The sequence below is a fragment of the Aethalodelphis obliquidens genome, unplaced genomic scaffold, assembly GCF_003676395.1.
Source record: "Aethalodelphis obliquidens isolate GAN/ISIS:26980383/991018 unplaced genomic scaffold, ASM367639v1 scaffold22, whole genome shotgun sequence".
Classification (NCBI taxonomy): Eukaryota; Metazoa; Chordata; class Mammalia; order Artiodactyla; family Delphinidae; genus Aethalodelphis; species Aethalodelphis obliquidens.
This window is the reverse complement of record NW_020837966.1, coordinates 6,290,803-6,305,171: the sequence shown is the minus strand read 5'-3', so window position 1 is coordinate 6,305,171 and position 14,369 is coordinate 6,290,803. Positions and strand designations below refer to the sequence as shown.

General features: G+C 39.0%; 2 protein-coding genes across 2 annotated transcripts in view; one reads left to right on the top strand and one right to left on the bottom strand.

The window, feature by feature from the left end:
* Positions 1–3,556: 3,556 nt before the first annotated feature.
* PDE12 (phosphodiesterase 12) lies at positions 3,557–7,527 on the bottom strand. The gene is made up of 3 exons (XM_027121152.1): positions 6,094–7,527; positions 5,028–5,106; positions 3,557–4,507 (listed from the first exon to the last, which is right to left on the bottom strand). Exons 1-3 carry the CDS (start codon positions 7,399–7,401, stop codon positions 4,065–4,067), a joined length of 1,830 nt encoding a protein of 609 aa, XP_026976953.1. The 5' UTR covers positions 7,402–7,527; the 3' UTR covers positions 3,557–4,064.
* A 447-nt stretch (positions 7,528–7,974) lies between these two features.
* The window catches only part of DNAH12 (dynein axonemal heavy chain 12), a 236,187-nt gene continuing 229,792 nt past the window's right edge, over positions 7,975–14,369 (top strand). Inside the window, exon 1 of the mRNA XM_027121150.1 lies at positions 7,975–8,354. The gene's annotated coding sequence lies outside the window, so the exon portion shown is untranslated. The remainder of the gene's footprint in view (positions 8,355–14,369) is intronic.

Sequence of the window (14,369 nt, the reverse complement as noted above, 5' to 3'; positions counted from 1 at the left end):
ATGCCTTTCACTGTGTTTTAACATTCTTTGAAAACAATGCAAACTTATAAAATCACTATCACTGTCCTAATTTATTGACATGATCAGTACTCTTTTATGAAATACTTGACATTATATTCATTGCTTACTGCTTACACAAATGGTAAATGTCGTGTTGATCAATCAAAAAGAGGTCTCTGTGACCCTCCTGTATTATACAGAACAGTTGATTATACCCACAGATTAAAAAATACTCTGTCAAATAATTGTTAAGTATGTTAACAGAGAAGCTGAAGAGGGATTGTGGTTCCCTTAAAGGCTGACTAGCAGCATCAGAGTTGAGGATAGAACCATTTTCTGTTTTCTGTCCCTCTGTTAATAGGCTTTTTTGTTGTTGTTGTCCATAATATTCCCCATTGTCTTTTTTCTCAAATCATTCAGTTGCTTTTCTGTGGTGGTATTTTGTTACATATTTGCTTCCATGGATTCCCCCCTTTACCTTATATATTCTTCAATGAAAATAAAACGTAAGTGAAATGTTTATCTTAATCTTCCAGAGTATCAGTGTCTCATTTACTGAGACTTCATTTTCATTAGTGTATACACAGAATTATCTCATATGTAGTAATAATTATTTCCAGATATTTACTGGGATCAAACTGCATGTTTGTTTCTTTTTTTTTGGCCATGCTGCACAGCATGTTGGATCTTAGCTCCCCAACCAGGGATCAAACCCAAGCCCCCTACATTGGAAGGGTGGAGTGTTAACCACCGGACCACCAGGGAAGTCCCCAAACTGACTTTTAAAGTCCATGCGATGTGTAGTGATGTCCTCACTTTCATTTCTGATAATGGTAATCTGTATCCTCAGTCTGGCTAGAGGCTTATCAATTTTATTCATCTTTTCAAAGAACCAGCTTTTGGTTTAGTTGGTGTTCTCTATTGATTTCTTGTTTTTAATGTCATTGATTTGTGTTTTTTTTTTTTTTTTCTTGGCTGCACTGCGTGTCATTCAGGATCTTAGTTCCCTGACCAGGAATTGAACCTGCCCCCTGCAGTGGAAGCGCGGAGTCCTAACCACTGGACTGCCAGGGAATTCCCAGATTTAAATGTTTTTGAATTATGTTTGGAAAACTGGTTGGCTATTAGGAAAGATTTTCCCTCTTGAGTTGCCATGTGGGTCTTATGATAAACCAGTAGTGCAAACTTTTATCTTTCATTATATATGGGTTTTGGTTTTGTCTCAGACTAGTTTGTAGGGAATTTCTGCCTGTATTTCATAGCTGGAGAATGTGAGATCTAAAGGTGTCAATTTCCACCAGGGAGATTTTCCCACAGTAGTGTTCTTTGGACTTATCCCCCTTATATTATGTTGCTCAGAGATCTACCTTTGGACTGAAACCACCACATTTTGATGACTCAAAAATGTCACCAACCAGTAAAATTCTTGAAAATTTGAAACAACTGATTTTAGTTTCTAGAATTTTAAAGAACATCACATAGCCAGAAATGATTTGTTCACTAATGAATTATGAACTACCAGTGTGTATGTCTGTAGTGGCAACTGTATAAGAATTCATTTAGGGCTTCCCTGGTGGCACAGTGGTTGAGAGTCCGCCTGCCGATGCAGGGGACGCGGGTTCGTGTCCCGGTCCAGGAAGATCTCACATGCCACGGAGCGGCTGGGCCCGTGAGCCATGGCCGCTGAGCCTGCGTGTCCAGAGCCTGTGCTCCGCAACGGGAGAGGCCACAGCAGTGAGAGGCTCGCATACCGCAAAAAAAAAATAATAAAAAAATAAAATTAAAAAAAAAAAGCATTTAACAGGATAATATGTTCTGTAATAGTAGTTTGTCATTGATAACAAAATTTTCAGGATGTTAATTCCTATAGCAAGAACTTGTAACATCGTAAAATGTGGTTCACCGGAGTTACTACTTTCCATATTTTATAATTAAATGTACTAAAAAAATCTAAATGTAATAGAAAAATTCAATCACAGAGATGGCTTTAAACACTTAAACATTTCTGAATAACACTTTATTCTAGCTCATATACAAGGACATTTTGGTATGCTATTTATACAGTTTTCTTAGTGTTCCCTACATTTGGACTAACCATACTAACATATCTATATGCTAGAGATTTGACCAAAGTATATGCACTTCAAAATAATATTCTATATTCTAATATTCTGAAATGCCTGTGTACAATCTGATCATTGTTTAGTCAGCAAATATCAAATTTAAAGTGTCAGGATGTGGAATGTTTGATAAGTGTTTAGAATTTTTCTGACCAGAGTTCCATCTAGCTAGCTGTGGTGTTAATACAGGACCTGTATGTTTTTCTCATGGGCATGAGGATGTCATGTTACACTTTTTTCTTTTATGTTTCTCAACTTTTTTGCTTAAACTTTTTCTCTCAACTTACTGTAGTAAGTCCTGTCAACATGTTTGTTTGAAAGCAAACCAAAACCAAATATTAAAATGGAAAAAAAAATTTCAAAAGAATCAGATTCTGGCTTCAATATATTATTTCTATATTTGCAAACTGATGTTAAAAAATGCTTTCAAGATGCTTTTTAGGAAGGCACAATTTGGTAGCATCAATTTTTCACTTACAGCCTTTTCTAAACAAGATCCCAGGAAACTGCCACCCTAATTTTTCCGGCACATACTTTTAAGCACTTCAAGGTTCAATCTGAAGTGCAAGTAAAACCCTCTCATTCTCAAAATTACTAAGAGTAAACAATACATTGGATAGTGAGCAGAATATGAAAATACAGGTTACTTTGTCAAAAGATGAAAGTTCTTATGGTATCGGGTTAGAGACTAAACGTGGAACAAAGGCCTTCATGACTGGAAAATCAGAGCTCTTGAAGTGAGCTCTAGCTATCTAAGCTTAGAAGTTAAATGCAGAAAAACGAGAACATTTTGGTTCTTTTGAACAAGAGCGCAACAGCTAAAACATTAAAAATAAGGTATGGTGATAATTGAGTTAGAAAAGCTCAGTTACTACTCTAGGCTAGACTCTAATCAGTAAAACTATACTTTGTAATTTTCAAGAGTTTGGCTTCATATTTAAAATTTTTTTTACAGTATGTAATTACATATACAGTGTTCTGTAACTCAAACTATAATGCTCAAGTCTGTAAGAAGTTTATTCGAGAGATGCTCAAAAGCCCCACTACTACTCTCCCTTTCTCCTATTTAGAAAAAAAACAATTTTGAAAATACTTGTAGCACAGAAATGCTCCATGGTTCATCCACAACTGCAAGCCCGTATCAATAGGCAGTTTCTCATATCTAATGTATTGTGTTATAGTCTAATATATGTCAAATACCCTGTTGATTTATGAACATTTTCCATGGGCAAGGGCGTTAAAGACAACAGGATCAAGTTGACGATGTTATTGTTCACTTTAAATAGTAAATTGTGCTTGCATACTGAAAGTTAAAATGAGCTGCAAGTAAGAATGGGAATATAAATATGTCCATTTGTACCATACACTAAAAATTAAAATCCTAAGAGAATGAAGATGCCTTATGATAACTGAAAAATGAAAGATGAGAAGCAATAGGAATTGGTAATGGTATATTTTAATTTTTTGTTAAAGCTCTGAAGTTGTATTAAATTGCTAACCAAATTGAGGTAGAGGTAGACCCTAATGTTATTCCTTCCATATGTCAGAATAAGCCTCTCACTTTAACTTGTATGCGCTTCCCCCTAATTATATATACATGATTTAATTTGAAATGTGTTATGATAGAAAAATTACAGGATCATTCAAATGGTTATTTTTTTTACAAAATTCTTAATTACTAGTAAAAAAAAGTATAAAAAGTACCCAGTGTTCTTCTTGCTAGTCATAAATATATTTGTTTTCCTCCAAGTGTAGAAAAAAAAGGGTAGAGAAACTATGTTATGCAACCATTATGATAGTCATGTAATGAAGACACTAGAACATAACTCGCATGGTAAGAATATTTTACCTTAGTGCCTAGTTTTCCTCTTTGAAGGTTACACATAGCTTTGATTCATATTAAATTTCCTACTAAAGCAGATTTAAATTCCATCAGACACAAATCTATTTCCATTTTAAATCACATACAAGTGCTAAGTGATCAGAGGGATGGGAAACACTAGGTAAGGCCTGGTGGGTGGTAACTTCTTCATGAGTAGGTAATGGAATCACCTGTTCAACCTCTAAAGCATTTAAGTCAATGAAAATGTAATCCAGACATCCATGAAAGCCACCAACGTAATTTGTGTAAGCAGGTTCACCACAAGCACTTTTCAGTTTGAAGAAATGGGTAAGAGACATGTTGCATCGTTCCTCTTCCCCATTGGAAGTCCAGTCTTCATGATCCTCTGGAATATTGCCACTGATGACAAAGTGATACATTCCTGTTGATGGGGTACTATTAAAGTCCCCACAAAATATAACTGGTATGCTGGGATACAGATCACAAGAGACGTGTCTAATGTGAGCCAAGGCTACTGCCATTTGAATGAGACGAATGTACCCACCTATGAATATAAAAAACATTAATGTTAAGTACTTTCTAAAGTTGCCTTTAAGTTAAAAAAAACAAAGAAATTAAAAAACAAACCACAGTATCTGGGTGACATTCAAGATATGTATTTGTATGTGTGGGGAGGAAGTGGATGAAGGTGGTCAAAAGGTAAAGCTTCCAGTTATAAGATTAATGGTATTGGGGATGTAATATACAACACAATGGCTATAGTTAACACTGCTGGGTGGTATATTTGAAAGGTGCTAAGAGAGTAAACCCCAGAAGTTCTCATCACAAGGAAAAAAACCTTTTGGGGGATATTTATATGAGGTAATAGATTTTAACTAAACTTATTGTGATAATCATTTTGCAATATGTATAAGTCATTATGCCATACACCTTAAATTGTATAGCGCTGTATGTCAACTATATCTCAATAAAACTCAAAAAAAAAAGGTGTATTTGTGTAAAACAGCTTTTACCGACGTTACATTACCACGTTCAAGCCACTTGAGAAAACCAATAAAACTTACCTTTGGGGTGCCAGTAGAGATGGGTATTAGCAACACATATCTTTTGAGAAGAGTCCTTTGTAGACTGAAGAACAGAAACCTAAAATAAACAGAAAATGCCAAGTTCAGATGCTATTTCCCAATCTGAATTTTTAAAAAATCTAAACCTATATGATGAACTGACACTTTATTCCATATGCCTCCCTGCTGATGAAGTATGATTGAAATTATGAAATTTAATTTTAAGTTTTGGAATATAAATGAATGGGATTCAGCATAACATTTTAGTAACAGTCCAATACACAGAGGTAGCATGAATACATTTTAGATGACAACACTAAGGTTGGAGCCCGTGTTTTTCTGTGGGTAAGCGTGGGCTTTGTAGTCAGGCAGAACTCGCTTTGAATACCCACTCTACCATTTACAGCAGTGAGACCTGGAGAGGGACACTTCTTTTTCCTAAACCAGCTTCATCATGAGTAAAAAAGAGACAATATCATCCACCTCAAGGAGGACATTTAATTGTGTGGATTCAATTAAATAAGCTTACTCAGAGGTGCATGAGACACAGTAGGTGCTCAAAAAATGGCAGCTGCTCTTCTTACTATGAACAAAACCAACTACCTAAAAACTCTGGACAACAGAGTTTTAGAATAACATCTATAAAATGGGAACATTAGGATTACTATGAGCCAAAATTAAAATAACAGCTAACATTTACGGAGCACTTTGTACAACATACCAGAGACTTAAAATTTAAATTCTTTAAAATGTGTCAAAACAGTGTTTGGCAAGTAGTAAGAAAATATTAGCTATTAAATTATTGTATTTAGCTAAACACTAAATCATAAGCACTATGAGAAGTTCCTGTTTGTCTTGTTCAAGGCAACCTGTAGTGTGCCTGGCGCATTACAGGTACTCAATAAGTATCTGCTCGATGAAGGAAGGAAGGAAGGCTAAATTACGTGCTTAAGATACAAGAGCAAACACCTTTCAGTAAAATCTGGACTGTTTCTTCTCTATAAGCACCCCCGGCCCCGGCGCCCCTTCCAGAACGAGTATGTCGAGACTGGCGGAGTTACTCTACCTGAAGTACAGAAGATCTCTGGAGCACCCTCTCCTGCGCTGATGGGTACAAGGCCAGTTTCTCCAGCAGTTCTTTGTGAAGTGGGTCAGACTGCAGGGCTTCATGGAAAACAATGTCATGCTGGCTAAGGAGGCTGAACTTGGACTTCCGGTAGAAAGTGGCCAGGCCTTCGTGCTGCTTGATTCGAAACACGCCCTCCAGCCCAAAGGCCTCCAGGGCCGGCACCAAGCTGTCTGTAAACACGTTGCGGTCAACTTCCTGCAAACAGATGAGGTCGGCGTTGTAGCCCGTGAGTTCTTTTTGGATAAGGTTCTGGCGGTAGTCGAGTTCCAGGGCGTAAGGGGCACAGTACGGGTACAGGACCGTCCGCGAAAACTCAGTCTGGGCGTATGTGTCGGCCAGGATGTTGTAGGAGACAGTGCGGATGAGAGCGTCGTCCGTCACCTTCTTGGTGTACAGATGCCGGTGGTCAAAGGTGCAGGTGCCGGGCCCGGCCTCCACTGGACACACACTTTCCAACTCCCGGCTTGGCCCGAAGCGCTGCCCATTGCCTGGGGTGCAATGAAGTTTGAGCCGTAGCCCGATGTCGGCATTGGACGGGGTGTAGACGCGCTCGTCCACACCCGTCTCAGTCCAACCAGGAGAGGGCGAAGAGGGAGACAACGATGAGGGGCCTCCGCCCTCAGGTTCTGTCGCGCCGGGTTTGGTTTCCTTGTACCAGCGGAAGAGGGAGCCGGCGGGATCCCCAAATTCGACGCCGAGCTTGGGGCACACCGGGAAGCCGGCCATGATGTAGCGCGGCAACTGCAGCTCGGTGAAGGCGGGAGGATTGCGCTCCACCTTGTACTTGACATCGCCGATCTGCAGCACCGCACCGTCCTGCCAGGCGTCCACATTGAGCACGTCTTCAGCCACTGCCTCCTCCCGGTAGTACAGCTTCACCACGGGTTCGCAGGCTGCAGCCGGCTCGGGCCCAGGGCCCGCACAGGACACGCCGCCGCTTGCGTTTGGCCGGTTCTTCCTGCTCTTCTTGGCGGCGGCCGCCTTCGCGTGGCCTTTGAGGGCATTGGTAGCGATCCGGCTGAGGGCCCGACCCAGCGGCTCGCTCTGGTCGCGCTGCATGTTCTTGTGGCTGCCGTCGGCCAGCGCGAACGACAGACTTAGCTTAGGCTCCGAAGGCACACAGCGCACCACAGCGCGCTCCATCGCGCCTGCCACGGTCTCAGTCGCCGCCTCGGCCCGACTGTGCCGCTCCACTGCCGTACGGACCCCACGAAGCGCGGAGCGGGCGCCTGGGAGCCTCCACATGAACCTGGCGGCCCAGAGGCTGACGAGCTCTGAGCCTGGGCGACCGTTAAGCGTCAGGTAGAAACAGAAGAGCCGCAGCCGCCGGTTCCGGAACCCATTCAGTCCCTCAACTTCCGGCCGGCGAAGAGAGGGCGTACTGTGCTCCTGCCACGCACTTTCGCCAGGCCCGCTCACCAGCTCCTTTTTTCCATAGCCACTCGTGTCTCTAATCCATCACAGCTTAATTTTTATCTACAACCAGAGTCATAAGGCTGGAAAAATGAAGAAAATATAGAAGTTCCAGAGGGAAATATTAGACTCCATGGTTTTATCGAAAGTGCAGTTAGCGGGCGGAAGCGAAGGCGCGCCCAAAACGGAACTGGCTGGGGTGGTGTCATGGGTTTCGTTTCCCCGGCGGAGGCTGGCGCAGTTCCTGGTTGTTAACCCCGTGCCTTCTGGTGGTTCCTGGGGCTTCCTCGCGCGAGGGCGTAGGGAACTCCACCCGGTTTGCCAGCCTGGTTTCGGGTGTGGAAAGTGTTGCTCACTTTTCCACAGCATTCCCGAGGCTGCTCACCCTCTTCCGAGGTGTGGTGGGTTCACCTCAGGCCTAGCCAGCGCCGACGCGCGGAGCAGGGCTTTTGTGGTAGTAACTACGAACGATATATAGTAGCTCCCAGTCAGTGAGCGGTGACTGTGCTAAAAACGTCTTTTACGGATGTGAGGACCAGAGAGATTAAGTTACCTGCTCAAGACCAAACAGACATTGCTGAATGAATGGCAGGAGACTGAGAATAGCCAGTAAGTAAGAGGATATGAGAAATGTAGCTTCTTTGAAAGCCAAATGAAGAAAGTATTTAAAGAAACGGATTTTGTGTTAAATATAATTAATACTCTGATTAACTGAAGAAAAAAACAACTCTTGAAGATTCAGAGAACAAATTGAGAATTCCCTTCTCTCGACAAGTGATATGTTTGTATGTATTTTCCCGTCTCCTACAACTGGAATGTTTATTTATTGGGTATCTAATAATAAGCCATACCCTTTCCCCTGGCTTACAATAAGGAAAATAAGCCTTTTCTAAAAGAAGGATGAATTTTGCAGTCATTTGAAATGTATATTCCTGTCCTCCCCTCTCCCCACGCAGCAAGTATTTGACAAGGTAACTGGATGCCTGGTGGTATGTATGTAATCTGGGGCTACAGTGTAGGGTAAAAGTCATTACATTGTATCAGTTGGCTTAAGAAAATAAGTCTCAGTACTCCAGTTCATAGTATCATAGTACCCACATTAGCAAATATAAATTTTGAAATGGCACTTCTCTTCATGCATCTTTGCAGAACTCAATCTTAAATAAGCTAAAAGATAAAAGCCCTATTAGGAAATGTGGGAATTCCCTGGCGGTCCAGTGGTTACACCTCGAGGCTTTCACTGCTGAGGCCCAGAGTTCACTCCCTGGTCTGGGAACTAAGATCCTGCAACCTGCTCCGGGAGGCTAAAAAAAAAAAAACAAACCCTATTAGAAAATGACTCTCCTTCAAGCAAGCTGATCTAATTTAACTCTGTAGCACTGTAGCAGTCTTAATCCGAGTTTGAGACACATGCCTTGAAGTGTCATACTTTCTTTTAGGGTTTTTTTTTTTTATATTTAAATTTTTTCAAAGAGTAAAAACATATTTGTAGTGAAAAAAAGGTAATCTTCCCGCCTCTGACTTCTATGCATGCACAAACGTTTATGAATTTATACCCTTCCCCCCACTTTTTGCACAGATAGGAATGTAGTATACCCATGGTTCAGTACCTTCCTCTTTTCATTATCTTACATTATCTTTTGTCAGTTCTTTCAGGAGAAAGTATCTGCAAGTGTTCTGGAAGTTTCACAACTTCCCAAAGAAAGTTTAATCTGAACTCTACAGACTTAAAAATAATAAATGGTGTGTTTATTTTATGAGGCTAAACTGTAGCACAATTATGTATATAAATTATATACATTATATAATTAAAATTTGAGATTACAAGACTGAACCAATACTATGCTTTTCCTCATGCCAAAAGGAGAAGCATCTAATAGAAATCATTTTATTCATCCATTCTCAATTCATACCAAGAAACACAAGCTAACTTTCACTAATCAAAAGTTACGGTTGTTGGAGTTATTTTTATTACTTTTACGTATATCTGCAGGAATTAGTGTGTGAAGACAAGTTTCTTGTAATTACCCTCACTTAGTTAATAACATTGGCATAGATCATTAATATACTTTTATCTTTTTTAACTTAAGGTCAACATGAAACTAATTTTGAGGGATAGCACTCAAATTTTGAGTAATTTGTTGATATCACTTCAGGGTAATCTATTTTCTCATATATTCAAAATTTAATATATATATATATTTTTTTTGCTGCATTGGGTCTTCATTGCGTGTGGGCTTTCTCTAGTTGCGATGAGCAGGGGCTACTCTTCGTTGCGGTGAGTGGGCTTCTCATTGTGGTGGCTTCTCTTGTCACGGAGCACAGGCTCTAGGGCACGTGGGCTTCAGTAGTTGTGGCATGTGGGCTCAGTAGTTGTGGCACACAGGCTTAGTTGCTCCAAAGCATGTGGGATCTTCCCAGACCAGGGATTGAACCCATGTCCCCTGCATTGGCAGGCGGATTCTTAACCACTGCGCCACCAGGAAAGTCCCCAAAATTTAATAATTTCTATTTGCTTTCTGTTTAAGGGAATCAATCTCTTCTATTTATTTGTTTCTTTTTAAATTATTTTTTCCAGTTTCACTGAGATATAATTGATATATAACATTGTATTAGTCCAAGGTGTACAGCATAATGATTTGATATAGGTATATATTGCCAAATGATTACCACAATAAGTTTAATTAACATCCATTATATCAATAGTTACAATTCTTTTTCTTGTGATGAGAACTTCTAAGATCTATTGTTTGCAACTTTCACATATACTGTAGTCACCATGTTGTACATTATATACCCAGAACTTGTTTATCTTATAACTGGAAGTTTTTACCTTTTTGATCACCTTCATCCACTTCCTCCATCCATCCCTCCCCCCACACCAATCTGTTGTCCGTATCTATGAATTAATTTTTTTTTGATTCCACATATAATCGAAATCATACAGTATTTGTCTTTGTCTGACTTATTTCACTTAGCATAATGCCCTTGAGGTCCATCCATGTTGTCACAATGGCAGGATCTCCTTTTTTATTGTTGAATAATATTCCATTATATATCTGTATCTATATATCTATATCATTTCTATGTCTATATATCTTACATTTTCTTTACCCATTTATCCATCTGTGGACACTTAACATTTAGGTTGTTTCCATGTCTTGCTATTGTAAATAATGCTGCACAGAACATGGGGGTGCAGAGACGTTTTTGGGATATTGATTTCGTTTCCTTTGTGTGTATATATAACCAGAAATGGGATGCTGAATCATACGGTAGTTCTACTTCTAATTTTTTGAGGAACTTCTGTTTTTATACTGTTTTCCATAGTGACTACATCAATTTACAGTCCCACCAACAGTGCTATTTGTTTCTTATATTTTAAAATATTTATCATAATTTATGATTACATTATATATTAATATACTATATAGCATAGTATGTATATGATACAGCTATATCATTTTTTTCATTTTTAAAATTGAGATACAACTATATCACTTAATATAAGTATAATTAATGTTACTGTAACAGCAATCATAAACTTAGTTCGAAGAAAAGAAGTTCAGTCAAAGAACTTATGTAAAACAACACAGTTTAGCTCCATAAAGAACTCTTAAGCATATGGACTCATTTCTTTTTCCTGCACTCCCATTCTTAATTTTGAAATAACAATACATAGTTTAAAGCATAGTAAGTTTGTTTCATAAGTTCTCTTAGCATCTTCATCATTTCTATTAAGAAATAGAAAAATCTTTTTGTATAGTATTGGAGAATCATTTTGGTGTCGTTATCCATAAGTGCTTTTATATAATCAAGCCTGGGCTTCCCTGGTGGTGCAGTGGTTAAGAATCCGCCTGCCAATGCAAGGGACATGGGTTTGAGCCCTGGTGCAGGAAGATCCCACAGGCTGCGGAGCAACTAAGCCCATGAACCACAACTACTGAGCCTGTGTTCTAGAGCCTGCGAGCCACAACCACTGAAACCCGTGCGCCTAGAGCCTGCGCTCTGAAATAAAGAGAAGCCACCGCAGTGAGAAGCCCACACACTGCAAAAAAGAGTAGCCCACACACACTGCAACTACAGAAAGCCTGCATGCAGCAATGAAGACTCAACATAGCCAAAAATAAAATAAATAAATTTATATTAAAAAAAACCCTTACCATTGAGGACGATGTTGGCTGTGGGTTTGTCATATATGGCCTTTATTATGTTGAGGAAAGTTCCCTCTATGCCTACTTTCTGCAGGGTGTTTATCATAAATGGGTGTTGAATTTTGTGGAAAGCTTTCTCTGCGTCTATTGAGATGATCATATGGTTTTTCTCCTTCAGTTTGTTAATATGGTTTATCACATTGATTGATTTGCATATATTGAAGAATCCTTGCATTCCTGGGATAAACCCCACTTGATCATGGTGTATGATCCTTTTAATGTGCTGTTGGATTCTGTTTGCTAGCATTTTGTTGAGGATATTTGCATCTACGTTCATCAGTGATATTGGCCAGTAGTTTTCTTTCTTTGTGACATCCTTCTCTGGTTTTGGTATCAAGGTTATGGTGGCCTCGTAGAATGAGTTTGGGAGTGTTCCTCCCTCTGCTATATTTTGGAAGAGTTTGAGAAGGATAGGTGTTAACTCTTCTCTAAATGTTTGATAGAATTCGCCTGTGAAGCCATCTGGTCCTGGGGTTTTGTTTGTTGGAAGATTTTTAATCACAGTTTCAATTTCAGGGCTTGTGATTGGTCTGTTTATATTTTCTATTTCTTCCTGATTCAGTCTTGGCACGTTGTGCATTTCTAAGAATTTGTCCATTTCTTCCAGTTTGTCCATTTTATTGGCATAGAGCTGCTTGTAGTAATCTCTCATGATCTTTTGTATTTCTGCAGTGTCAGTTGTTACTTCTCCTTTTTCATTTCTAATTCTATTGAGTCTTCTCCCTTTTTTTCTTGATGAGTCTGGCTAATGGTTTATCAATTTTGTTTATCTTCTCAAAGAAACAGCTTTTAGTTTTATTGATCTTTACTATAGTTTCCTTCATTTCTTTTTCATTTATTTCTGATCTGATTTTTATGATTTCTTTCCTTCTGCTAACTTTGGGTTTTCTTTGTTCTTCTTTCTCTAATTGCTTTAGGTGCAAGGTTAGGTTGTTTATTCGAGATGTTTCCTATTTCTTAAGGTAGGATTGTATTGCTATAAACTTCCCTCATAGAACTGCTTTTGCTGCATCCCATAGGTTTTGGGTCGTCATGTCTCCATTATCATTTGTTTCTAAGTATTTTTTTATTTCCTCTTTGATTTCTTCACTGATCACTTCATTATTAAGTAGTGTATTGCCTACCTCCATGTGCTTGTATTTTTTACAGATCTTTTCCTGTAATCGATATCTAGTCTCATAGCGTTGTGGTCAGAAAAGATACTTGATACAATTTCAATTTTCTTAAATTTACCAAGGCTTGATTTGTGACCCAAGATATGATCTATCCTGGAGAATGTTCCATGGGTACTTGAGAAGAATGTGTATTCTGTTGTTTTGGGATGGAATGTCCTATAAATATCAATTAAGTCCATCTTGTTTAATGTTTCATTTAAAGCTTGTGTTTCCTTATTTATTTTCATTTTGGATGATCTGTCCATTGGTGAAAGTGGAGTGTTAAAGTCCCCTACTATGAATGTGCTACTTCCGATTTCCCCTTTCATGGCTGTTAGTATTTGCCTTATGTACTGAGGTGGTTCTATGTTGGGTGCATAAATATTTACAATTGTTATATCTTCCTCTTGGATCAATCCCTTGATCATTATGTAGTGTCCTTCTTTGTCTCTTCTAATAGTCTTTATTTTAAAGTCTATTTTGTCTGATATGAGAATTGCTACTCCAGCTTTCTTTTGGTTTCCATTTGCATGGAATATCTTTTTCCATCCCCTTACTTTCAGTCTGTATGTGTCTCTAGGTCTGAAGTGGGTCACTTGTAGACAGCATATATATGGGTCTTGTTTTTGTATCCATTCAGCCAATCTGTGTCTTTTGGTGGGAGCATTTAGTCCATTTACATTTAAGGTAATTATCGATATGTATGTTCCTAATCCCATTTTCTTAATGTTTTGGGTTCATTATTGTAGATCTTTTCCTTCACTTGTGTTTTGCCTAGAGAAGTTCCTTTAGCATTTGTTGTAAAGCTGGTTTGGTGGTGCTGAACTCTCTCAGCTTTTGCTTGTCTGCAAAGGTTTTAATTTCTCCATCAAATCTGAAAGAGATCCTTGCTGGGTAGAGTAATCTTGGTTGCAGGTTTTTCTCCTTCATCACTTTAAATATGTCCTGCCAGTCCCTTCTGGCTTGCAGAGTTTCTGCTGAAAGATCAGCTGTTAACCTTATGGGGATTCCCTTGTGTGTTATTTGTTGTTTTTCCCTTGCTGCTTTTAATATGTTTTCTTTGTATTTAATTTTTAACAGTTTGATTAATATGTGTCTTGGCGTATTTCTCCTTGGATTTATCCTGTATGGGACTCTCTGTGCTTCCTGGACTTGATTAACTATTTCCTTTCCCATATCAGGGAAGTTTTCAACTATAATCTCTTCAAATATTTTCTCAGTCCCTTTCTTTTTCTCTTCTTCTTCTGGAACCCCTATAATTCGAATGTTGGTGCGTTTAATGTTGTCCCAGAAGTCTCCGAGACTGTCCTCAGTTCTTTTCATTCTTTTTTCTTTATTCTGCTCTGCAGTAGTTATTTCCACTATTTTATCTTCCAGGTCACTTATCCGTTCTTCTGCCTCAGTTATTCTGCTATTGATCCCATCTAGAGTA